Raw genomic sequence first — 27,178 nt, 5'->3', positions numbered from 1 at the left:
ACTCAGCAACAGAACCCACGCATTGGAAGATAAAGTGGACGAGATGGTCACAAAAGTAAAAAAAACAGAAAACGTGATCGCAAGACTTCAATTACAACTACAAGACTTCAATTACAACTACAAGACTTGCAGGACCAGGTGGAAGACATGGAAAATGTCTGACGCAATAATATAAGGATCCAAGGCCTACCCAAATCCATACAAGATCTGCATACAGAGATTCCTATCTTACTATCTGCAGTGGTACCCAACCTCCCCTCAGGTCAGTTAATACTAGATAGGGTACATAGAGCGTTGGGCCCAAAACAACAGGGGAGTACCCCAAAAGACATTTTCACTACAGTCCATTACTACACATTGAAAGAGGCGATAATGAGCGCATCTAGGGCGGTCACTAGCCTGGAATACAAAGGCCATAAATATGCCCTATATGCAGACTTGGCTTCACTAATCATACAACACCGCAAACAGATGAAACCCATTACAAATGCCTTGATTGCACACCATATTAAGTACAGATGGGGGTACCCTTTCAAGTTGTTTTTTTCTCACCAAAATAAGCCATCTCCTCAATGCAAGATGGCAGCACGCTACTTACACACCATGGTGATGATGAAACCAACAGCAGTTTCCCAGAACACACCAGCTACCTGCAAAAGTTCAACAGAGAGACCACTTTCCCCACTTTGGCATAAGAACCAAAACAGCAACTCTGGAGATGCAACTTAACCATTTGTGCAAATGTATGGATAGAGTCTACTTCAACTTTGCACGATTGCACACCAGAAGATCATTTGGGTCCTCCAAGGAAATTACCCCCGCATTGGTGACCAAAACCTGAACCTTTTATTTTTCAGGTTGGCTGTTAGGCACCTATTTACTGTCTAAGTGGTACATACACAGTGGTTATAAATGTTTTTCTTAATAAGTTATGGTTATCATTTTCCTTACAAGTGTATGTAAGAATTTAAAGGATGCTGTTGCCTTGTTTATTTATGCTATAGAGTTTGGTGGACACGGGTAAGATGGTATATTAGGCTTATGACATTATATTTAGGATGGCTTTGAAATGTGTAACGCATAATGGTAAATGTTTTAAATCACCTTCTAAGAGATCACTGGCGATGAGGCAGTATATTCGGATGAAAACATATATTCTCTTCCACCAGGAGACTCATTTCACCAAGACTTCACCCCCAAAGTTTCTTCATCATGCTTACCCCAAGGTTTATTTAGCCTCAGCAGATAAAAAACATAGAGGGGTCGCTATCTGCCTTCACAAACAAATTAACTTTAATATCCAGTCATCCATAATAGACCCATAAGGCAGATATCTGATATTAATTGGGCAACTTCAAGACAATCAAATTAAACTGGCAGTAGTTAGTATATGACCCCAAATGATAACCAAATCACCTTTCATAAAAACATTTTTTAAAACTCCTGGAGGAAGAGAGTAGGGGTCCTGTGATATTGGGAGGAGATTTTAACAAGGTAGTGAATCCTCCATTAGATAGGCAACCTCAAACCTTGAGCCATAACAAAGGTAACAAACATAGATTTGCAAAAATAATAGAACAATTTTCGTCAGTAGGGTAGATGCATGAAGGCAATGTCACCCTTTCAGGAAGAATTTCACTTTTTACTTTCCCCCTCATAACTCACATTCCTGTATTGACATGTTTTACTTCATAAGTTCACAATCTCACTAATTCTGCATTCAGATATCAAATCATGCACTTGGTCAGATCACTCAATGGTGACCTTGCGCTTATCTAGCATAGTCAACAAACCACTGAATTTAGATGGAGGTTACATGACTCTGTCTTAGCTTAGCACACACACAAGATTATGCAGTCGAGGAGTTAACCCCTTTTATTGTGCTACCAGAAATATCAATGTTTCAGGGTGGAAAACCCTACCTGTATCAGGATGAAAGGTGGGTTTTTCCCCCCGAAAAGTGATGAAGGGAGGGTTTTCCCTTGGATATTTCTGGTAGCACAATAAAAAGGGTTAACTCCCCAACTGCATAATCTTGTGGGTGTGTGGATCTGTTTCCAAACGATTGCTCTTGCTAAGGGACCCGGCTGGCCAACAGAGGACCAGCACCACCATTGCAGTTTAAGTGAATAGCAGATGTGCGGCGGAATAATTACATTTCATTTCTCTCTTAACTCACCCCACCAGCTATGATACACTTTGTAGAGAACTCAATAATTACTTAAGCTCTAATAACACTCTAGAAATAAGCAATTCCACATTGTCTACATACGAGAATTTCTCATACAACTCAAATCCAAATTAAAAAAAGAGAGTGAGAGAAAAATAGAACAACAAATGGATCTAACAACAACTAAGAACAGAAATAAATTTGCAGCTGATTGAAAAAGAAATTCAGAAATTACAATGGGTAAAACAAAAATACTTTCAGAAATCGGATAAAGCAGACACCATACTAGCAAGGCATCTTAACAAGTATCTGCAACCTAGTTCTTTCACGCAACAGGTTCACTCATAGCATACCCAACCCGAATAGTGCAGGAATTCGCACAATTCTACCAAAACCTTTATTCACAGCAAAAAGATCCCTCCCAGAAGGAATTAGATGGGTTTCTAGACAAATTAAAGTTACCACACCTCTCCCCACAACAAGTAACAATAATATCTGATCCAATAGATATGGAAAAAAATAAACAGGCCATACATCTTAAAACAAATACATCTGGACCAAACTGCCTAACAAGCAAATATTATAAAATGTTTGCCTCTAAACTACAACCACGGCTCCAGGCTATGTTTCATGACGTCATGCAAGGAATAAGTAAATGTGACCCAGAAACTTCATCAGCACAGATTGCAGTTTTACCTAAATCAGATAAGACCACAAATTTTCACCCAATCTCTAAATCTCGTAAATGTAGACGTGAAGCTGCTAGCAAAAATATTGGCAACTAGGTTAAACAAATTTCTCCATATTTTAAAACATAAGGATCAATCAGGATTTATACCAGGTCGACAGGTATCTGATAATATCAGAAAAGCACTTTAATTAATTAGCATAGCAAGAACCTAAAACATTCCCTCCATGCTTTTATCTTTAGACTTAGAAAATCATTTGACACTCTCTCCTGGAAATATTTGTTCGCCATCCTCAATAAATATGGCTTTCCCTGTCCATTCCTTAATGTCATAGTTGCCTTATACGACACCCGGAAAGTTTGCGTCTAACATATGGGCTTTACCTCGTCAAGATTCACAATAGGCCGGGGCACACGGCAGAGGTTCCTTTTGTCCCCCCTGCTATTTGCCTTGGCAATGGAAAATATTCAGCTCTGTCTATTCCTGTAAAAGCAATGTTCATTTATTCTTTTTTTAAAAGAAAAGAAATTAAAAGAAAAAAAGCTTTTTGTACAAGGTAATGAGAAAAGTTTGCCTTCCTCACTTCTATTCCTCCATAATAGCTTTCTGTCATTATCAAAAAATCAGTACAATAAGACCTGCCTGCACCCTGGCCCTGAGAGGATTGTTGCTCTTTGACAGTTAGAGGGCCTTTAGTTACAATAGTGTATAAGAGGTTGATTAAATCACAATTTGGCTAATCTAAGGTTGAAGGGAGTTGCCGTGTCGGACTGGCCCACCGGGATACCAGGAAAACTCCCGGTGGGACCAGGTGTCAGTGGGCCCTTGTGCTGCTAAACATTTGACCTATTTCATGGCCAGTCCCTATTTCTATGAGAACAAAGAGGCTAAATAGATTAAAGTATATAACGAAAACAGACTAGGATCATAGAGGTTGAATGAGGAGATGAAGAATATTGGTCTAAGGTTTTATGGCGGCCCCTGGTCTAAGGTTTTGGGGTGGGCCCCTGGTCTAAGGTTTTGGGGTGGGCCCCTGGTGTCCCAGTCCGACACTGGGGAGTTGTGTGTTACAACAGAAGACTCAGGCCCAGGCAGCATTGAGCCATTCTATAAGAGCCATGCTGTAATGCACAGCAGAATAATAATACTGGCAATCAGATCAAATGGCAGACACAATAGAACTTTTACTTCAGTGAAAAGCTGCAGTTTCTATAAGTCCCCCTGAGCATTAAAACTATGACACAGTTTAATGTTGCTGGAAGCTGAGAGACACAGGGCCTTTAGTCAGGCTGGGAGCAGAGACTAGGGGGAGGGACTTGGGCTGCTATTGCAGCGTTTGGCTTGTCACTCAATGACATCACCAGGTTATGCTAATGAGGAAGTGCATGAGACTAAACATGCAAGAGAGGAAGTGAGGGAAAGGGGCGGTGATGTAGCTGATTGTTGGAGTTTGGGTGAAACTGGATCTGAAAGGTATGCTAAATATTATACTCCCTTCAGCTTTTTATCATGGATAAACATATTAGCCTATGTGATAAATCAAAGTATATGCCCCATTAAGATCTGTGTGCACAGAAAGAGCTGAGAAAAGCAGTTTTCTCATAGCTCCTGGCTCTTATCTCACAGGCTGCAGACATCACACTCCCATGTGTCGTACCTCTGTCCGCTCTCTTCTGTTCTCGCACTCCTTTTAACTTGCTGCCGAAGTGCAAATATCGCGAGAATAGGCTACTTCCCACGAATCTTTGCAATCCTACCTTAGCTACAGGTCCGAAACTCTTGTTTCCCGTGCAGATTTTAAAAAGCTGGCCTTTAGCATGATTTAGCCCGATTTAGTGCAAAGGGACCGAGGTAGGTGGTTTTGTTTTGAAAGTCGAATGACTTTGCTTGATGACAACTGCCAAGTCCTATAGATTAGGGTTATCGGGGCTGCAAAGAACAGTCACTTCTGGCCAATATAACGATAGCGAAGTGGAGAACAAGTCCTAGTCCTCTCCAAAGCCGCTTTACACGCACGTATTCCAGCCCTGCACAACAACATATGGACAAAGGTCATTTTACGTAGTTTACATTGGAATCCTGTGTCCAAATAGTAATAACCTGTGTTTGTACAGTTGTATGCCCTGTGCTGTATACTGTATAGAGCAATGGAAAGTGCTGCACTAATTAATAACCACGCAGCACAGACTCAGGGTTGCCAGGTCTCATTTTCAAAATCAGCCAAAGCCCACAACTAGCCAAGAAGCACTTCAAAAGTAGCCCAAAAATAGTACAATATGTGCAGTGAAAAAAAAGGTCTAAAAGTACATGAATATATGTGAAAATACGCCTTTTTCAAATTGTCGCTGTTTTGCTAATTTTTCCATGAAGCAAAATGGCACAAATTCGCTTGTCACCAGGGTTGTAACTACAGAGGGGGCCTCAGGAGTTATAGGCAGGTCCGTACTGAGAATTAAAATAGGCCTTGGCATTTCAGGTACTTAAGAGGCCCAATCAGCCCACACAAAAGCCCAAACAGTCCCCACCAGCCCACTAAATACAGACTTTCTATGGGACTTTATAGCAGCCCATCTGGCATTTGCCAGAACTCACAGATTGCCAGTCCGGGCCTGGTTATAGGGGTCCCGTAAGGCCCTTATACATATACAATTTCAGTAAATATTGGTAAAACAGGTCAACCCCTAGACATTTTGGGGGCCAAAAGATTTTTGCCCCCAAATTGTCTGAAATTGAGGAAAGTCACCGGAAAATGCAAGAATGTTTACGCATGACGGGAGACTGGGGTACAGAGCCCAAAATCTGGTAACTCCCAACTTCTACACAAGTCAGTCCCATTGCATGCTGGGTATTGTAGTCTTACATTAAACTTGGCAGTTGGTAAATTGTTAAGCAAAAACTACATTACCCAACATGCATTGGCAAGGCTCTGCACTTTAGGGCACAAAAAAAACTTTATATATATTTGCAAGAAAGTTGGATGTGCTTTGAGTGAAGCAACACATTTTTTTTACTTATTCATACAATCGCTCAACCTGTTACTGGGTGGGTCCAGGTGCAAATGCCCCGGACCATTCGCTTAAACAGTGACCTTCACCTGCATTTTCAGGTTACTCACCGCTCGAAGTCCCTGGCCCAGGTGCAACACCCTGAACCTGTAGCTTAGGGAGGCTTGAACGACAATGTACTTCCAATGTTGCGTGCACTTCCACAAACCAGAGATCAGCCTTAAGGTGGCCATAGACGCACAGATAATATCGTACAAAACGAATTTTCGTCCGATATTCGTTGCGTGTATGGTGGAAAAAGAGCCGACCGATATCGGCAGAAGACTTGGATATCGGTCGGCTCGTCGATCGGGCTGGACGGAAAATTTTGATCGGGTGCCTTTGAAGGGACCCAAACATCGCCCATTGTTAGTGCTGAATCGTCAGATACAGGTAGAATTCTATTGTTTCTTCCCGTATATCTACCTGTTTATCTGACGATTTTGCTCTACACGTGTGTATTGAAACGAACAATCTTTCTTGGAAAGATCTTTTCCAAGAAAGATCGTAATTGTTACGTCTATGGCCACCTTTAGGAGTGTTGGGGAAATAAAGATATTCTTAAAATCACCGCTGATCTCTGGTTTGTGGAAGTGCACGCAACATTGGAACAAAAAACTTTTGGTTTCCAAAATACAAACCAGCCAAAGACCCAAAAAGTAGCCCAAAACCATACCTAGTTTGTATTTTAAAAACCCGCCTGGGCTTTAAATTAGTAGCCCAATTTGGCTGGAAAACCGCCAATCTGGCAACCCTGCACAGACTGCTTGGGGATATGTTATATGGAGTGCCCCCAAAACTAACCTTGATAAGGCTGAAGTTTCAACTTATTTAAACACCCCAAAACATGCCTAATAAAAGAATACATAATTCTAAGCAACTCTCCAATACACATTAATTGCAAATTTTCAGTGCTTTTAAAGTTGTTTGTAAGAACAATGGATATTGAAAGCAGCATTGTCTTATTTCCCAGTTGTTACTTTTTAAACAATGTTGCAACAGTCTTGGTTCCCCAGCAAAGACAGGTATGTTAATCAGCCACCTTATCTTACATTAAATTAATAGTCTTAAGCTCCCCATAGACACGACGATTCTTCGTGCCCAACGACCGATTCTAGCGAAGTCCGGCCAATTCTTTCGAAATTATCGTGCGGTTAGTGGGATTCGAACGATCAAACATCTTACGATTTTTCGGGCGACATCTGTCAGGAAATTGATCACCCAGGTTAAAAAATCTTTGTCGGTCCCAGTGCAATCTATCTATGTTTGCAGGGCCAAACAGGCAGCTCCCCTTTGTTTTCCTGGCAAATTGATCTTTTTAGTTGATGGTCAATTTGTACGATCGTTCCGAGATAATCGTGGTCTCGCGATGAGGATTGGATCTTTTAAAAATCTCAACATCTATGGCCAGCTTTAGACATCAGGGCAGAGAATAGAAAGGGACAAACAGTGCTTTCAATAGCAATACATATACAAATAACCATAGAAAACTTGTAATGAATGTATATTGCAAAGTTGTTTAGAATAATGTTTTCTTTTATTAGGCATTTTTTTATTTTGGGGTTGACTTGCCCTATAAACAAGCCATACATTTTTTTTGGAAAAAAAAAAGTTCTGATACACATAAAATTCAGAATATAAAAGATCCTTAGTGCTCCAAATATTTGCTAACCAGTATGGAGCAAAGTACATATATGCCAGGTCTACACTGGAGAACTTGATTGGATCTTCATTGTGAACATATCTGACTAGGGATGGGCAAATTTTTTACACCTTGTTTTGCCGAAAAATTGACGCCCATAGACTTGTATGGCATTGTGCGTCAAAATAAAAAGACGTGCATCAAAAAAATAGACTTTAATGGGCGTCGGCGACATTTCGCCAGCGGCGAATTTTTAGCGAAACTAAACGGGTCATATTCGCCCATCCCTATATCTGACAAATATCAAGTTATAGTTTTTTTTGTAGCCTTTTCTGGATCACACACTGATCCATTTTCTGTATATGGTGTTTACCACTCTTTGGGTTTGAGTTAATAGGGCATATTACGATAAGAAATAATTATTTTATGCTAGTTGGGCAAAATAAAATGAACTTTAACAATATAAATTATTTCGTTTTCGTTCAGGCATATACAATTTTGGCGAATCATTATGGCAAGCTTTGCATTATCCCTAAATCTTGTGTGTGTGTGTGCTAGAAACAAGTATCTAATGAGGAGAGGGGGAATGTGAGGAGGGCAGTGATATCTAGGAAGTGCAGAATGGAAAGTGAAATTGATTGCTGTGTCTGAGGCATAAAGACAGGGAAGGCTATATATGATTAACAGCTGAGTTTTTTTTTTTAATTTTTTTGGTTTTATCTTTATTGTGAATTACTGATTTTACAGTTAATGGCAACTATTAATATGGTTCTGAGATGTATTCATTGTATATACAGTAAATATATGGTTGCCCATTACAAAGAGATCAAATATAAAACCTGTATGTGTATTCATAATAATGTGTGTAATGTTACATATGTTATTCAGGATGGATGATACTCAGCGCCTGCAGTGGGATGATGAAGAACAAAATGTTTCTCTTGACAGAGATCAACCAATAGGAAAACTGCATATGTTCAATGGAATCCACGGACCAGCACAAGGTAAGTTTGGCAATTCTGAAATTTTTATTCTGCTTTAATTTTCACTTATAAGGGTGTTAAAATGTACCAGTGCACTTATTGTTACCAACCAGTCATGTCTTTGCTTTTATTTTCCAACGTGTAGTAGAATAATCAAAACTAGTTACTGGTCAGTTGCTAGAAATAGCTGAACTGGTGCAGGTTTAACCATCTATGTATGAGGCTTCTATTGCTTGACAAGCTCTCGTAGAAGTGCAGTGCTCAAAGCACCCATTGTGCCTTTATTTTTAATAGTTGTGATGTTTTCTCCCTATTTGTTGCTTCCATTTCTTATCAAAGGATTAAAATGTGGATGACATTATTTAAGTGGGGTATAGGGGATTATGAAAAAAAGTAGCAGGTGGGAAAATTTCTATGTACATCATGTCCCTTAGCAACAGACACATTATAGTATGGTGTTTTTTTTAGCTATAATTGTAATCTTCTTTTTTTTTATTATTATTATTATTATACTGTAGCCTTTTTCCAATTTTGTCAACATTAATGCCCACCAAAACTACAAAGAAAGGTTTGTCTGTTGTAACAGATTTCTATATGTCTTCAGAGATATAGCACCCATGACAGATATTGTTACATGTCATATGATTTCTGTAAATATGAACATATACATTGGCCATATGATGTGATTAAGTAGTTTACAAATTTAATTTTGTAGCTTTAATTTGCTCTTTAGCTTCCTCTCCCTGTTCATAATGTTTATGGTGCTAACTAATAAAACCTTTACTCTTTCACCCTTTTAGATTTTCCCATTTACCCTGGAACGAATATTATAGGTCGTCATGCAAACTGTGATGTGACCCTTCCAGCTCAGTCTGTGTCTAAGAAACATGCTATTATAGAGGTTCAGTCTGGCTGCCATACCCTCTGTGATCAAGGAAGTCTAAACAAAACACGCCGTGGTAAGGCAGCCCTTGCTCCTAACGTGCGGTATGCTCTATCTGACGGAGATTTGTTGTTATTTGCTGATGTAGCATGTAGCTACTCCTTCACTGAATGTAATACAAAAACAACTGAGGAGGAGGCAGCAAATGAGGAAAGTGAAGATGACATGTTGGTTCCTGGAACACAGGCTACTTTGTCAATTGAAGAAACTCCTGGGTTAGCAATACGAAGAATGGGGAAAGTGTCAGTGCTGGCAATGGATTCTGGTGATGAGGAAGAAGAGGAATTAAAAGAAAAAGATTTGCATTATGAAGCTAAAGGTGAGGAAGACAATTGCATTATATCTATAATACAAGGAGGTCCAATCAACAAATTCACAAATTACACAATTAAAATATAAATGCTGGTGTTCACATGGGCATTTGAACTTAAATGGGATCTATCATGTGTATTTTGATAAACTGTTGCCCAGATTATCATCTGTGTGTTAATTTTTAGCATGTTAATTATATATGTGTCCCTTAACACTGTACAAAGCCTTCTGAAAATATAAAGTATTCACTTGCCTTGTGCCATATATAAAGCACTGCCTTAATACCAAAAATGAAACTCTCCCATATGGCTTCATGGGCGGAGACATGCAAATCACTCCTTTATGCCCCTTTGGCCAACTATGCCTCCAGAACCGCTACGTTTATAGCACAGATACAGCCTAATAGTTCAGAGCCATATATCCATACTTGCAGACAGCCTGTTTCGATCTTGTTCAATGTCATCAGTGCAAGATGCATGATTTCTGCGTGGGTAGGACTTGTGGAGAAGCAAAGCAAATAACCTAGCCTGGTAGGGTGAGACAGACTGAAAGGGCTTTTTGGCTCCTAACCAGGCTAGGTTCTTTGCTTGATAACACCATATAACACCTGAACAGCTCTATAGCTAGCCAGCTGTTGACTGTTTCCCTTCAGAAGAATTGTTAACCATGCAAAAGTACTGGATCAGCAGTTATCCCTTATCATCTATTTCCCCTGGGGCTTTAGTGGAATTTAAGGGTTAAGTCAGATCTGGTATGATGCTGTGAGTTAGAACCAACTCATACAGACTGTCTGTTTTTGGAATTGTTCAGGTGACACAATGTTGTACATCCTTGTGTAAGAAGAACCCCAACTGTGTAACATACATGAAGGTACTAATATATTTTTATAATGCAAAGAAACACACAACCGACTAAACTGTGAAGATATTCTAATTAAAAACTCATTTAATTGCATAAAATATCGTATGTTTATCCAAACTTAGCAAGTGACCGCATTTAAAAACAGAAAGCAAAAACACAATGAATGCCTGTGCCACAGCAATCTAATAAATACAGTTGCTCTCGATTTGGGTGCCCTAGCACCTGCCTAAACAGAGACCATTTTTTTTTACTAACGATGGCAGATAGCGAGATGTTCATGGTTGCCTATCTGTAGGGTGAGAAATATCTAGCCTAACACAATGGTTCATACAGAGACTAACAATGTATCTGGTTAATGGTCTTTAGAAAATATCTAGAGCAGTGCTTCCCAAGCTGTGGGCTCTGCTTCTTAAAGGAGAAACCAATCCCTTATTAAAAAACCCTACCCCACATAGACCTTCTCCCTCCACTCCCCCCCCCCCAGCCTCGCTGCAACCCCGGCAAATGCCCATAACTTTTTACTTACCCCTTGGTGCAGATTCAGGGATTGAAGTTCACAGCAGCCATCTTCCGCATCTTCGGTAATCTGACAATGAGACTGGCGTGGCGGCTCATGTGCAGTTGGAGCAATTTCCCGGTTTGCAATACTTGTGCATTTGTCGAACTTAACGGAAATTGCCAAAGCGCCGGAAGAAGATGGCTGCTGTGAACTCTGATCCCTGAATCTGCACCGAGGGGTAAGTAAAAAGTTAGGGGCATTTGCCCTGGGTAGGAGCTAGGCTGGGGGGAGGAGGGAGGGGGTTTATGTAGGGTAAGGGGGTAGGGTTTTTTTTTAATAAGGGGTAGGTTTTTCCTTTAAGCAGACCTGGAGCAGTGGGAAGATGCCACAGCCTGTGGGTCAGTTAAACTGTGGTTAGGGCAGACTGTTTATTTTTTCACCTAAATATTAACCTAGATATTATGGCTGAGATGGGGTATGACAAAATAATTGACCTCAAAGGTGACTTACCAAAATGTCCATAACACGCTTGTCTACAGTTTATGCACAGTGGCACTTTTAATGGGCTTGTTTTCATTTCAGGTTTTAAAACATCCAGGGAGAAATGCAAGTTGCCTGCTAGTGTGCCATTTTCCCACAACATGGATACAATTGTTCCTGAAAGGTGAGGGCTGAAATTGCACCTTCATTTTGTTGGATAACCGTGATTTATATTAGTAGAGACAGTTTTTACATATGGGCTAACGTTGGTAAAATTGAAGCAAAAAATATTTTTGTTGCTTCTGCTCCATTTTTCAGAAGTCAAGATTTTCTGTGCAGTTTATTTTGAGATTGCCAGTTACTGATTTAATTGCTATCCATTTTAACTGTATTAAAGAAACTGTTCACCTTTAAATTAACTTTTAGTATGACATATAGAGTGATATTCTGCAACCATACATTGATTTGAATAAGAGACTGGAATATCAATGGGGAGGACCAGAATAGAAAGATGAGTAATACAAAGTTGCAATAACAATACATTTGTAGCCTTACAGGTCATTTGTTTTTTTTAGTTGGGTTCAGTGACCCCCATTTAACAGCTGGAAAGAGTCAGGCAAATAATTTAAAAAAAAAAAACTGCAGTTTTGTAACATACTAAAAGTCAATTTAAAGATGAACTACCGCTCTAACAGGGAAAATAAGGATGATGAACTGGACTATTGAGATATTAAAATCAAAATCAGTATTTGGGGTACTATGGCTACCATGAATAGACTGAAAGATACTATAGCAGCTTAAAAAATCAGATCTAATATTATTGCGAGTCTAACAGAATTTTGAGCTTATCTTGTGACAAGAGATTCGAGCTTGTAATCATTCTTACTACACAATAGATGTCCCTTTCTTGCAGCATGAAACAAACAGTAGGAGCCATGAGTCTGTGCCACTTATAAAGTGACTCATCCAGAAAGCACTGAGGCAGATTTATTATTCTTTGATCCTCTGGTTCAGGGGAATTGTAAGAAATTATGAGCAAGATCTTAAAGTAGAAGGCAAGCTACAGAGGCATTTTATTGCCAATAGATTAGCTGCAATAGTACAAGCTAGAAGGCTATATTTATTCGGTAGAATGTTTTACCATGCCTGAGTAAAAAGCTCTAGAAGCTCTGTTTGTTTAGGATAGCAGCTGCAGTATAAGCTTGGTGTGCCATCACCTCCTGCCTGAGTCTCTCACTACTCACTTATAGCTCTGGGCTCAGATTACAGCAGAGAAGGGGGGGGGGGGGGAGAGGAGCAAACTGAGCATGCTCATGTCCAGGGCAAGGAGGTTTAAGCTGAAGGCAGGAAGTCTGATACAGAAGCCCATGTGTACACAATAGAAGGAAAGAAATGCTGTGTTTCTTTTGACAGGGGACTCAGAGCAGCATTACATTGAGGGTTTACTGGTGTATTTAGGTGGACCTTTCTGATAAGGCTTACTTAGTTTTAACCTTTCCTTCTCATTTAATCTCACTAGCATTTACTGGCACCGATTGCTTTTATTTTTCCCTTATGTGGGATTTTTTTTCCATGAGCATGGTTTATTTCTTTCAAAAATCTTGCGCAAGAGAATGGAAAAAAAATCAGTCAATGCCAGAGTATGCTTTTATTTCTATAATTCGCCTGAACCCGAGGAATAAAATATAATAACTCTGCCCTCATCTGGTTCATCCTAAATTTCTAGATTTTTCCTATATTTTCTAGATTCTCATGGTATGCTACATTTATTATCTAGCTGCAAAGGCTATTGCTCATCTGTAACACCAGATTTCTAACTGGTGCAAATATCACAGACCGTGTTGTGGCCTAAAACACTATTTTTAAATCAGTGAGGTATATAGAGTAATACAATACACAAGAGCAATGACTATCCTGTAAACTTTATCTCTTTATCCTTATAAATGGTACTTCGGGATGTCATCGGTTATTGGTGATTCATGATGTAATTTCTGTCACATGACTCACTGAAACTTGTGTATTTAAATAATCCACTCCCTTCTGCCCCATGTCGTGAACTACTCTGTGACTTATATTATGCTTCTATTTTAATAAAGGGGGTACATTATTAACTGGATAATAATTGTAATGCTTGGCAACCCTGAGTTTAGCTGTTGTAAGCTATGAGTCTGTCGCATCTTCTGCAAGATGCCAAACCTAGAGATTGAGCTCTGAGTCTGTCCTACCTGGTGTGATGTGATAAAAGTTAGAAGGGAGCTATGCTTTTGTATGCCCCCTGCAGTGATACATACACTGTGTTATTCAAATTCTTTCCTATGCTTGAGTGCGAAATGTGGCATTGACAGTAAAGTTACCATTGTATTTTAATAGTGATGAGGAGAATGACACATCTGCCTCTGAACCACGTTTCCCTTCACTCAACCTCCGTTGTGATGGTGACACAGACACTCATGAAACTCCCGTGAAGGCAGGCACAAGCTACATTCCCTCCAAGGATTGTGTGTTTTCTCCACCTATGAGAGGTCAAAATATGAGTGACAACAGTGTATCAAATAAGGATGAAATCACAAAATATACTTTAATTGGCCACCAAGAGTCGTTTGCAGATGAGCAAGCAAACACTGAACACAAAACCTTGGTGAAGTGTGACCAGGATACATCTATTGAAAATGATAGAGAGACAAAGGAAGAGGAAGATGCTTCTACAGTAAACACTAGTAACATTGCTGGGCAAAGTGGAACAGGAGTAAAAGATAGCCCATTAATTTCTAATCCCAAAGTGGAGAGTCAAGATATAGATAGTGTCAAAGTAGAAAACCAAAGCAGAGAATTTGACTATAATAAAACCCTGCAAGCTGGCATCAAACAGCAAGAGAGTACTGATATTAGCTCAGATAATGATACCAATATGGAGAAAAACCAAACGTCCAAAGCAAAGTTAGTAAACACAGGATCTGAAGGTATTATTCTGGAAAGCGATACTGATGGGGAAGAAGAAGATTGCACAAATTCTAAGGAAGCAGATGACCAGAAAAGAGAAGGGGCTGCTTTTCATTTGGACAGTGACACAGATATAGAGGAGGGTGATAATGTAAGCTCTGGAATGAATGTGCACAAAGTGGAGAATTCTGGGAATAAAACAGACAGTGATACAGATGTTGAAGAAACTAAACCTAAAAGTAAGGAAACTGCTGTACAAAAAAAAGTAGAGGAAGGGTTTCATTTGGACAGTGATACAGATGTTGAGGATGATGATTCAAACTTTTTAAATATAGAGTTGAAAAATACTGAAAAGGCAAAAATGATCCAAGATAGTGATACTGATGTGGAGGATATAACTACTTCAAAGGTTGAGGTGGACAGGAAAACAGCCAGTAATGCAGATACAAAGGGAGATAACCGTAGTACATCTCCAAATGCAGAAGTTAAAATGCAAGAAAAAGATCTATCCATCTTGGACAGTGATACAGATGTTGAAGATGTTGGTGATGGATGTTCCTTAAGTGTTGTGAAAAAACAGAATAAAGCAGAAACATCTCATACTAACTTAACTGAAACAACTGCTGTGGAGGAAAGTTGCACAAGTGCCGATATAGAGAAGGTTGTGAAGCCTGCAGATAGGCATGAAAGCCACACAGATGGGGTCATTCAAGAACAAAAGGCTACACCTGAATTTCAACTAGACAGTGATACAGATATTGAGGATGAGGATAATTCACTGGATGTGTCAAGTACTAGTGCTAAGGTAAAAATCACAGAGGTTCACTCAGATAACCTTGAAAAACAAAGACCCTCACCTGAAGAAATACAGGAGAAGAGGGTTGTCGAAATTGATCTGGACATTAGTACAGATATGGACGAAGCTGATGAAACTGATGTAAGCAGGAAGGAAGAAGTGGATGAAGCAGATGAAACAGAGGTTGATAGGAAGGAAGCATTTCACATGGACAGTGACACAGATCTGGAAGATAATGACAGTGGGCCTTCTGTGGTGCATGGTGCAGAAAAGCAATCTACAGCCACAGAGCATTCTGATAGTACTTCAGACACAGGGGCTAGTGTCAAAAATGTAACCTCTACAATCGTAGAAAAGACAGAAAAAGGGGAGACTGATGGAATAGACTGTGAAGGTGCGTAAGCAGCAGATAAATATGATCTTATAATGCTCAGAAAATGTAGTGAGTTATGTTCATGTGCATGTTTGTCCCAGATGTGTTACTGTAGCAAGAGATCTAAACAGTTATTCTAAAAACTCTTAACTTGTGCTTCGTTTAGTGCTTATTTGGACCCACACCTTTCTTGACAGATAATGGTTTTGCACAGAGCCAAAACGAATTTTACAGTGCACATAGCAAAACACATTTTTATTGCAAGTCTCATGCTGAGCAAATGTGTATATATCAAATGTCAATGCTTAATTATTTCTTGAAACCAATGTGTGGGAGCTGTCACACTTGTACAAATTACAAATATGGCCGCTCTTCTGATTAACTATAAAAAGATATATGAAGGGAAGCAGTGCTCTGAGCAAACTGTGATTTAAAGGGGTTGTTCACCTTCCAAACACTTTTTTTCAATTCAGTTGTTTTTAGACTGTTCCCCAGAAATAAAGACTTCTTTCAATTATTTTCCATTATTTATTTTTTAAGTTTTTTCCAAAATCTAAGTTTAAAGTTGAATGTCCGTGTTTGAGTCTGGCAGCTCAGTAATTCAGGCGCAGACTCTAAACTGTTAAAATTTTGCAACATTTAGTTGATACATTTCTCAGCAACATCTCTGGAGTATTACCAACTATTGTATCAATTCTAACAGCTGCCTGTAATGAAACTCAGAGATTCTGCTCAGCAGAGACAAGTATAAGAAATGTATCAACTAAATGTATCCATTTAGAACAGTTTACAGGATCGGCGACCCCCCCCCTCCCAGGGCTGCTTCAGAAGGAGAGAAATTACACTTTACACTTCAATATTACAAAAACCGTAACACATAGAAAATAGAAAGTCATTGGAAAAAGTTGGTTTTTCTGGTGATCTATCTGAAACCAACTAGTTGTTTGAAGGTGAACGACCCCTTTAAATCATTAAAGAATAATTCAACCACCTTTCTCAAATATTAGGGATGCACCAAATCCAGGATTGGAGTAGGATTTCAGCCTAATCGAAAAACTTAGTCATTCATGTTTTGGACCCAGTTTACTTTTCAAAGGAATTCTAAATGGATTTATTGCATCAAATGCAAAAAAATATGGATTCAGTGCATCCCTACTAGAAATAAAACTATATATTTGTAAACATTTTCTCTCTAGGATGTGTGCAAACACACAAGTTATGCCAATAGTTGTGGAGCACAATTTTTACACAAATAAGTTGGAACCTTAATTTGCAAATCAAATGTTTGATGTTAAGTGGTCTAGTGCTGGGATATCAAATATAGGTGATGAGTATGGTTACTTTACCAGCAAAATGCCACCCAAGGAAGGAATATGTGCACAATCCATTGCAGACCCTTGGGCATTTCAGATATATAAAGTTATTCTATCTTATAGCTGTGTGCTTATAGAATACATTGCCAATTTACCTGTCCAAACGCTCACAATGTTTATTGCAGGTGCAGAATATGATATGATGGCTACTCAGTGTTATCTAGAACCCGAGGAAAAAGAGTCTGATATACAAGGTACTGTTCTTGGTGTAGTTATGCTTTCTTATTAACGGAGTGGATTCTCACAAAATGTGCCCTCTTACTTGCTATTTCAGATGAAGATAACTGTGCTGAGGAAGCTACGCAAGCATTCATCTTAAGTTCCACATGGGCTGAGCTAGATCCGTTTAAACGTAAGTTTTTGTTTTAGTGATGGTAAAGAAGTTCATTAATATTACTAATATACCTAATAATGGTTTTTTTTTAGTTCTAATAGAGTAAAATGCTCTGTTTTAGGGATGCACCGAATCCAGGATTCGGCCTTTTTTAGCAGGATTCGGATTCGGCCGAATACTTCTGCCCAGCCGAATCCTAATTTGCATATGCAGATTAGGGGTGGGGAGGGAAATCGCATGTCTTTTTGTCCCAAAACAAGGAAGTAAAAAAAAAAAAAAAAAAATTCCCTTCCCATCCCTAATTTGCATATGCAAATTAGGGTTTGGATTCGGTTTAGTATTCGGCTGAATCTTTCACAAAGGATTTAGACTAGCAATGGAAAAGAACATAGATGATCCATGTTCTCCAGGACTCAGTCATCTATGTAATGTACAGTTTATATACCAACTATAAAATGTTAATGGCAAATAAAAACTATTAGATTTTTTTTTCAATTTGTTTCAGCTTTATTGAGCTAGGACTACTTTCCTTAACTACTGCCAAATATTGCCCGAAAATTCAGAAAATTGTTTAGCCCAACTACAGGTATAATATCAGTGCCATCTATCCATGTTAATTGCATTAGATAACTGGGGTTATGTATAGTCAGTAAAGAAAGAAGCTATTGAACCTACTCTGAATCCCTGTTGCTAATATACTGTATACAACATGAAGGTCAACTGCAAGATTGCTTGGATTATATCTGTACAAAGAATACGTAAAGTTTAATTAAAGGTGAACTTCCCTATAAATGGTTTGTTAAAATATGACTCTCTTGGTTAAGTGATAACATGCACTTCTTTTTTCATCTGTTCTCCATGGCTAAAATAAAACTCACCTTTTGGATGCATTTATTAATATGCTATTCCCATCTCTTATTCCTCCGTAAACTGTACTGATAATTGTAATTGCTTTGTACTCAGGTCCAGCAAATCCTATTGGAGTTTTACAAATCTCGGCAGTTACTGGTAATGTCTGCATTATTATTTATACCAATTTATTTCAGTATAGTATGAATAGCTAGTCACATGCAGTATAACTTATTATTAATGAATTATTATAACGTATTATTGTATTAAATTACTTACAGTGAATGTAAAACTGTAGCTGAAAAAAAAAAATAACAATAAAATTCTTTCTTCCCTCAGTTAGCTCATCAGAAGAAGAAATGGATGAAAATGTCATAGCTGAGACTCAGCCGTTCTGCTGTGAGATAAGGCAGCCAGAAGAGCACAGTGTCCAAGAGTTGGCCAAACAAGGTTCTAGTGCCGAGGAAAAGAACAATGCAGCTTGCTCTATGCCTCAAGAAGAAATATCTCAGGATGATACTCAGCCAGTGTCTCAATTCTTGAACACAACACCTTCAAGTAATGTAGGAAACTGGGTGGCAACAGCTACAACAAATTCCCACCAAGAAAAACATCTTGATAGATGCAATGTAGAACAGATTAAACAGGTTGATGAACATGTCCCAGACATGGAAGGACAGGCTGATAAATGTGCCTCAATCATGGAAGAGGATGCCACCCAGCCATATATATTAGATCTACCAACAGTTGGTGACACAATCACACAGCCTTGTAACTTGAGTGAGGCTGTCTCAGAGGATTGTGTGATTCAGCCTTTGAATACGGTTGTTCCAGCTGTAGTTAATACTGATTCTCTGCCCTCCAACCCAAGCGTGCAATTATCAGATGGAGAAGCCATGGAGCCTCACAGTCTAAATGAGGCTGTTGCCACCCAATCTCATGTATTAAATATGCCCCTTACAGAAGATAATACAGTGAGCATCTCAGAAGGAGAGAAAGCATCTGTAAGGCAAGGTACGTATATACAATATAGTTAGTCATAGCCAGAATATGCCTTCTAACTTATTCTGTAAAATTACTGTTTTTACTGTTTTACAGGTACTTGCAGCGGTGAGATTAGCATCATATGTGAGCAGTTAGATGCTTCTAACAAGGTAAGTTAGTATTCATTTACCACTCTAATAAATATAAGTAGTGTCTCCTCTAAATAGGCACATAAGTAATATTTGCTTGCATTTCCTGGTTGTCAAGTAGTGAATATTAGTGAGTAAGTTATATGAATTTTGATTGAGGCATACCTAGACTTGTGTAAAGTCATTTTATATTTGACCCGTTATTACTACAAAATAGAATCCCTTCCATTACTTTGGTATGGGAGCAATAACCAGAGCTACTGCAATGTCCAGAAGCTGAACCCACATATGTTAGCACTGGTAAATGCTGAAAAGTGCATCTGAGTCGGGCTGCCGATTGCTGTGCTGTCCCACACACAATAACACTAAAATGGATAGTGTTATGAATAGGGCTTGTACTGAACATACTTTTGCCTATTGTTTGAAGTACCAAATATGTTTTTTTTTTTTATACAAAAAGGGGAAACATACTACCCGTAACCCGCAAAGTGTCCACTTTTTTGTGGGTAACCTGTGGGTACCATGACCTGCTGCAGGAATCTAAATTGTAGCCATTCACTAAAGTACAACTATATAATAATCTTAGTTATTCTCATTGTTTGCAGGATATAAGCAATCGCCCAGGAGAAGTGCTTCCTCGTTCCCCAGCAGAGAAAGCAACAGAGCATGTTGCAAAGGAGCAACAACAGTCAAATGGAGCCACCAGAATAACAGAAGAAGGCAGAGAAGCTAGTAAAGGAAGAAGACCATTCAGGAGATCAAGAGGAGGAGAAAAGGACAAGGATTCAGCAGAAGTTATCATTTCCACTACTAGGGGTAAACGGGGAACCTGGAAAAAGACTGAGGCTGCAGCTCCAGCATCAGAGGACACAAAAAGCAAAAAAATACCTAAATTGCAGAAAATGGAAAAAGAATTGCCTGAAGCAAAAATTGAAGATGAATGTAAAGAAGACCATAGCAGTGAACTAAAGACTAGCTCCATCCTTGTAGATTCAAAAACAGGTAGAAAGGGAAAACAAGATACCAAAGAGTGTTTAGATGACACGGTAGAAGACCATGTGAAAGGGCATCAGGTAGAAGAGGATGTGAAAAGTTTTACTTCAAGAAGATCAGTTAGAAAACGAAAGGATGAAAAAGATCAGGAGGCTGAGTCAAGCAAATCACTGCAAGTATCTTTTAGCAAAAAGAGGTCAACCAGGCAGTCCAATTTGGATCTTGGTGAGTCTGTGGGGGAAAAGGCAATAGCTGTATCCTCTGATGAACATGGAAAGCATCAGATGGATGATGAAGTATTTAGGGCTAATAAAACAACTAGAAATCTAAAAAGCAAGGGTGCAAAAAGGAATGTGAAGGATGAGGAGGACAATATGGAGAAGGGTGAAATTTCTGAAAAGAGACCCACAGGGAAGAACAGAGAGAATGTTACAGAAAAAAACAACGAGAAAGCAGATCTTAAAAGGAGGGTTACAAGGAGAAATTCAAGTCAGCTGGAGACAGTAGAAACCATACCAGACAATATAGAGACTGTAGATTCCGAAAGACAAGACCAGTCTAGAAAATCTCCAAATATAAAGAAAGAATTAAAAGGGGATGACTTAAAAGTGGCAGAAAAATGTGGGGGCACCACAAAAGAGGACACTGAGAAATGTATATCCAGAAGGACAAAGAAGGGATGTAAAGAAGAAATGAATGAACAGTCAAAAGAACAAACAGACGGTAAACAGAGGGTTACAAGAAGGAATTCCAGGCTGTCAGAGACTGTAGAAAGCAAACCAGAAGATACAGATATTGTAGATTCTGAAAGACAAGCCCAACCCAGAAAATCTCGTAATATAAAGAAGAGTTTAAAAAGAGATGAGGATGAAACACTTGAGGACACCAACCAAGAGAACACTGAGAAATTTACATCAAGGCGGACAAAAAGGCAATGCAAAGAGAGACTGAATATGGAAGGCCATGAAAAGTCAAAAGGAGAACCATCCATTGAACATTGTCTTCCCATAAATAATTCAAAAGAAGCGGAATCTGAACAAGAAAATGCAAAGGCTGAAGAACAAGATCAATCTAAAAAATCTAGGAAGACAAAGAAGGATTTGAAAAAACCTGTTGTAAATGAGGAAGAACACCTTCTAGAAACGATCAGCAAAGATCCTGAAGTACGGACATCAAGGAGAACAAAGAAGGGATGCAGAGAGGAAGATCCGATAGACGGTAGCATTCCAGTTATCGGTAAATCTAAGCAAGATGAGTCAACCAGAAAAAATGTATCCAGAAGTACAAGGAAGAATTCGAAAGAGGAACCTAAAGAGGTAGATACTGAGGAGAATGTAGTTGTATCAAAGAAAGAAAATCTAGATGCAATACAGACTACTCGAAGGGCACGCAATTCAAAAGTTGATGACATGCACAGTGTAGATAAAACACTATGTGCATCTGAACCCAAGTCTGGCAATCCAGATGGAAAAACAAGGAAAAAAAATCAAAAAGAAGCATCCGGAACTCAAAAAAACACAGAGGTAGAAAAAGAAATGTCAGGTGGTAGTGTGGCAATAGAAAAAGAGCAGTTATCCCCACATGAAGACATTTCACCAACAGGTGTTAGAAAAAGCAGGCGGACATCAACCAAGGAAGAATTATCCAAGTCTAGCACTCTGGCTCCAGTAAGGAAGAGAGTCCAAGAGCCAAAAACCGGAGCAGATGAGGTCAAGAGAAAAAAAGTGAATGAAGAGCTTGAACAGGAACAAACAGTGGGTAGAAGGGATCAAGCAAGACAACCAAATCTGGAGGATGAAAATACTGAAAGCAACAGTATTGAAAAGGTCAGTGGCCATGGGAGATATTGATGAATGTTTAATAGTTACTTATTTAAGTGGTATTCAAGTTTAGTTGAGAAGGATTGCCAGTAGACTGATACTTGTAATACTGATGTGGTCTGTCATGAGAACATTATAATTCAAATCATGCAAGTCTGAATTTTTTAGAAAAGAGTATTTTTCAGGACAAGACTCCTGTATCCATGTCACTTTATTGCAAAAGTGAAAAGTGTGGTTAATTATCGTGATGTAGACTGCTTTAATATGCACTAGGTCTTTATTGACCAGGCTTTGCCAGTCTTTATATGAAGGGGCTTGAGTTGATTTCCAATTCAGCACTATGAGCTTTTTTAGTTAAAAACAATAGTTGAATAAGCAATAGTCTGTTGTGCGTTTTAGTGGTCATCTCTCACTAATTGAAAGCATACTTTGCTGCTTGGTGCCCAATACGTAGGTAGTTCTCTTCAACTATCAATAGTTCTCCCTTTAATGGAACTCCCATAATTCAGATTTCTAATGACATTGCTTTGGAACTGACTGTAGGAGGGTTGAATAATTTTTAGCATTACACAACAATGTAGATGTGGCAAGTCTTTTGGATTTTCAGCACTCATATTTTTTTATTTTACAGGACTCAACGATTCCTCTTCCATCTCCCTTGGGGAACTCCCGGTTAAGGCCAAGCACAGCCTTTGAAAGTCCCCCAGAGGCCCGGACACCGAGACGTGCTGTTCGCAATTTGACCACAAGCCCCTACACATCCCAACGGAGCATCACAGCCAAGGTGAACTTTCATTATGTTTTATTACTCACCAATTTTTTGCTTTGTTTTCACTTTATGCACAAAGTTTTTCAAATACCCTCCCTTTTTTTTTTCTATTGTTGGAATACAGGGGATGCCAAAAATTGCTCCTTCTCAAATGCGCATTCTTTCATTCCTTTTGAAAAACTCCCACTCAGACTGGTGCCTTTGTATTCCAGGTTCTGTTTACAGGCGTGGTGGACCCTGCAGGTGAGGAGACCATTCGTAATCTGGGAGGGGAAGTTGCAGAATCCATATTTGACTGCACTCATCTTGTAACCGACCGTATCAGACGCACGGTCAAATTTCTCTGTGCTCTTGCCAGGGGCATTCCTATTGTGACTCTGGACTGGCTTGACAAGGTGAATCTTTTTTTTTCACACTACACTACTGCATCTCCAAAGCCTCCATCACTTGCTTTATCATAGATCTTTATTGATGTGATAACTAGGCTTAACACCCTTGACCCCTGTCTTTACTGGTTTTTAGTAACTATTTTAGGGACACAAACCCACCATTTGCAAAATCCAGTTCAAAAACCTAAGCAAGTTATTGTAAATCAGCATCCACTTCTTTCTTTATGTGAAAAATCACTACATACTGTATCTACGCTATGTTGCAGCCTGAAACAATATGCCAAATGGATTAAAGAAACCTCTGAAACAGACACTGGCAAGCTAAATAAAAAAGTAACAGTGGATGTTACCACAGTTGTAGCACTAATTTTCTGTTTCCATTCTTCCACACAGTGCAAGAAGAGCAAATGTTTTCTGTCTCCTGCTCAATTCTTGGTGAAAGATAAAGAACAGGAGAAAAACTTCAACTTTGTATTGTCAGAATCATTGCAAAAAGCCAAGAAGAAACCGCTGTTTCAGGTGAGTTTTTACTTTGTCTCCTTTCACCTTCCCTTGTTCAGAAACCATGAAAAAGATCTGTAAGAAGACTTTATTTCTAACTCAGTCTGGGCCATCCTGCAGGTGCTTTTGTTGTGGTTAGGGCAGATTAGATTTGTTAAAGGTGTTCAGGTTAGTTAGATCACACATACACCTCTGTTTTGTGATGGTTGCATGGATTCTCAGATGACACTAGGGCTAAGCAGTTGTGGGACATCCACCTTTCTGTAAGTAATTCCATCATTACTCTGGTCCTGGGTTTAAGATCATTCTCCTGCTAAAGAATAAACTTTCATCCAATTTAGTTTTTTTTTTTTTTTTTAGTTTTTTTTTTTTTTAAGCATAACCGGCTCAGGCTTCCTTCTAATAGAAAAGCAGTTCCACATCATGATGGGGATTTGTCATTTAGTAAAATCACAGAATTATGAATATTTTTGCAAAGTACTGTAAATACCCACTTCAACTTGTATCCAAACACTTATGCCCAAAGTTCTTGATCTCAGTCTCATTTTTCCTTTACATTTAAAAATAATTCATTAAAACCTGTCTGGCCAGGTTTTAATGAATCATTTTTTAATGTAAGGGAAAAATAGAACTCGTAGTCTCCAGATTAATTTGGTCTCTAACTACACCTTTAATTATTCATTTAATATGTTAAACTGGCCATAGATGTAAAGATTTTTAAAAGATCTGATCGTCCTCGTGAGACCACGATTATCTCGAAACGATCGTATTAATTGCCCATCAACTAAAAAGACCATTTCAGGCGACATTGCCAGTAAAACAAAGGGTAAATCTTTGCGTCTATGGGGACCTTTATTTAGCCTCAATAGGAACATGTGGATTTGAGGTGTGTTCGAGACCAGTTAGAGAGATTTCCCCTGAATGCCACATTACTTTAATTAATCCTTAATCTCAGTCTCCCCTATTCATCCATATGTCTGAGCACCCATGCAAGGGTGAATGACCTCTTCATACTGTATTTTTCCACTGTGGGAAAGATCTCTATTTTTTCTTTAAAGCTGTAGGTACTCCCATGAATAAACAGGCAGTCTTACTGTCATCACGTTTGTTAGCTGGCTGGCTGGCGTGTGTGTCTGTATAGGCACAGTGGTGTTAATTGCTGTGATGGATTGTATCACATTCTGTGATCTACTACTTTGTAAGTAACTGCAATCATTGCTGCTTTGTATCTATAGGGCTATGAAATTCATGTCACCCCTAATGTGAAACCTGAGCCTGAACACATGAAAGATATTATCCAGTGCAGTGGAGCAACTTTCCTTGCTAAAATGCCCAAAGTATACAAGGTAAGTGACCCTATGACCTGGCTTTGAGCTGGGTCTATAATAATCCTTGTTTTACTACTATGGACTTGCACCTTAAAGGAGTTGTTCACCTGCCAACACTTTTTTTAGTGCAGTTGGTTTCAGATAGATCACCAGAAGTAAAGACTTTTTCAAATGACTTTCTATTTTCTATGTGTGACCGTTCTTCTAATATTGAAGTGTACGTCTAATTTTTCACCTTCGGGTTGCCGACCCTGTAACTGTTCTAAATTGATACATTTAGTTGATACATTTCTTATCTTAGCAGAATCCCCGAGTTTCATTTCAGGCACCTGTTAGAATTGATACAATAGTTACTAATACTCCAGAGATGCTGCTGAGAAATGTATCAAGTAAATGTTGCAAAATTGTAACATTTCTGAATCTGCACCTGAATTACTGAGCTGCCAGACTCAAACACCAGAGACAGAGACAATCAACTTTAAACTTAGATTTTGGAAAAACAATTGAAAATAGTCCTTATTTCTGGACAAAACTCTGAAAACAACAGAACTGAAAAAGTGATTGGAAGGTGAACAAATTATATACAGACAATGGTGGTATTTCTCTATAGATAATTAATAAAATGACCCCAATTTCCCTCTGAGAAAGGCTTTACGCCAAAATGTTGGGGTAATTCTCATTTGAAACTACCGCATGTGGGTGTTTTGGGGCTTTTTGCTTATTTAAATTTACATATTTTGACTTGATTAGCGTGCTCTCCATTTATCTGTTTTGCTACAATAGTGCTTGCTCAGAAACATTAAGACCATGAATGATGTTTTTTTTGTGACCTTCATATTTAGGAGAAATACATCATTGTATCATGCAAGGAAGATTCCAGTCGCTACAAATCTGTCCCCTCCAGGATCCCTGTTACTTCTGCAGAATTTATTTTAACTGGGATCCTGCGTCAGGAAATCAATCCACAATCTTATCTGCTGAGCGCTGAAGAAGCTTTGCCTACCCCTGCCAAACGGAGGCGCTGATATTCACTTGTTTCTTTGCTCATTGTAATATATATTCAGTTCAGAATATGTCTGGCACGCAGCTTACTGATTTGTATATACTATGCTTTTTATTCCCAGTGCAGCTTTTAGGATTTTGCTCTGGCTCATTTACTGTAAACCTGTACATAGGTGCATACCTTTGTCTATTAAAGAAACGGAAAATATCTTCTTGTGTCATTATTCTGGGGGTGTTTTGCGACAGTAGGTTTTCCAAAGTATTTATTCTGGACCCACTCAATAACACAGATGTGTTCGCATAGGCACTTATATACCAGTATTATTCATGTCTCATACATGCTATAAACATGTGCCTTTGTGTATGTGACCATGCTCTACAGATATAAACTAAATACTTATCAGCCCTGAAGCTGCAGAGATCTCCCTCATCCTTTGTCAGGTGACCCTAGATAAATGATGTAAAACAATATAGTGGACAAAGTAACCAAAAGCCATTACGTCAGGCTTCAAGGTTATATACATATAAGCAAATATTTAACTCTATGAATAAATCTAGATTTTTTTTTTTTTTTTTTAAAGCAACAGGCATCAATATGTCAATATCACATACATCTGTCTAGTTAGTTCAAAGTAGATGTTCCATCATGAAGCATTGCTGGATGGACCTAAATTGTTTTCCTAGGGCAGTTGCTTCATTCTCACTTAAGACAAAGGAACAGTAATATCAAAATTGAAAGTAATACAAATATAATGCAGCAGTGTTGCCCTGCACTGGTAAAACTGATGTGTTTGCTTCAGAAACACTACTATTGTTTATATAAATAAACTGCTGTGTAGCAATGGGGGCAGCCATTCAAAGGCTCAGGTTACAAAGCAGATAAGCTCTGTAGAACATAATGGTGTTATCGGTTATCCACAATTTAACCTGTGCCATATAGCCTTTCTCTAGTGTC

At 38.8% G+C, this 27,178-nt stretch overlaps 1 protein-coding gene across 2 annotated transcripts; it reads left to right on the top strand.

Annotated features, from left to right (window-relative positions):
• The first annotated feature begins 4,191 nt into the window (after positions 1–4,191).
• On the top strand, positions 4,192–26,408 carry mdc1.L (mediator of DNA damage checkpoint 1 L homeolog). Of its 2 annotated transcripts, none has more exons than XM_018230173.2 (16): positions 4,192–4,332; positions 8,434–8,549; positions 9,329–9,790; positions 11,726–11,807; positions 13,994–15,753; positions 17,231–17,299; positions 17,380–17,457; positions 18,403–18,447; positions 18,628–19,302; positions 19,387–19,442; positions 20,027–22,240; positions 22,866–23,018; positions 23,216–23,398; positions 23,786–23,911; positions 25,129–25,239; positions 26,064–26,408. In XM_018230173.2, exons 1-16 carry the CDS (start codon positions 4,211–4,213, stop codon positions 26,244–26,246), a joined length of 6,435 nt encoding a protein of 2,144 aa, XP_018085662.1. In that variant the 5' UTR covers positions 4,192–4,210; the 3' UTR covers positions 26,247–26,408. The 2 variants fall into 2 exon arrangements, with proteins under 2 accessions (XP_018085662.1, XP_018085663.1); XM_018230174.2 differs by lacking the exon at positions 4,192–4,332 and adding an exon at positions 4,559–4,710.
• The last annotated feature ends 770 nt before the right edge of the window (positions 26,409–27,178 follow it).

The sequence above is a fragment of the Xenopus laevis genome, chromosome 8L (genome assembly GCF_017654675.1).
Source record: "Xenopus laevis strain J_2021 chromosome 8L, Xenopus_laevis_v10.1, whole genome shotgun sequence".
In the NCBI taxonomy this organism is placed as follows: Eukaryota; Metazoa; Chordata; class Amphibia; order Anura; family Pipidae; genus Xenopus; species Xenopus laevis.
The sequence above is the reverse complement of the archived record's forward strand: the minus strand, read 5'-3'. Positions and strand labels throughout refer to the sequence as shown.

Coding starts and splice junctions, on each gene's coding strand:
- mdc1.L (XM_018230173.2), top strand. CDS start 4,211: ATGACATCACCAGGTTATGCTAATGAGGAAGTGCATGAGACTAAACAT. Junction 9,791..11,725: donor TTTGCATTATGAAGCTAAAG/GTGAGGAAGACA, acceptor TTTTCATTTCAG/GTTTTAAAACATCCAGGGAG. Junction 15,754..17,230: donor TGATGGAATAGACTGTGAAG/GTGCGTAAGCAG, acceptor TGTTTATTGCAG/GTGCAGAATATGATATGATG.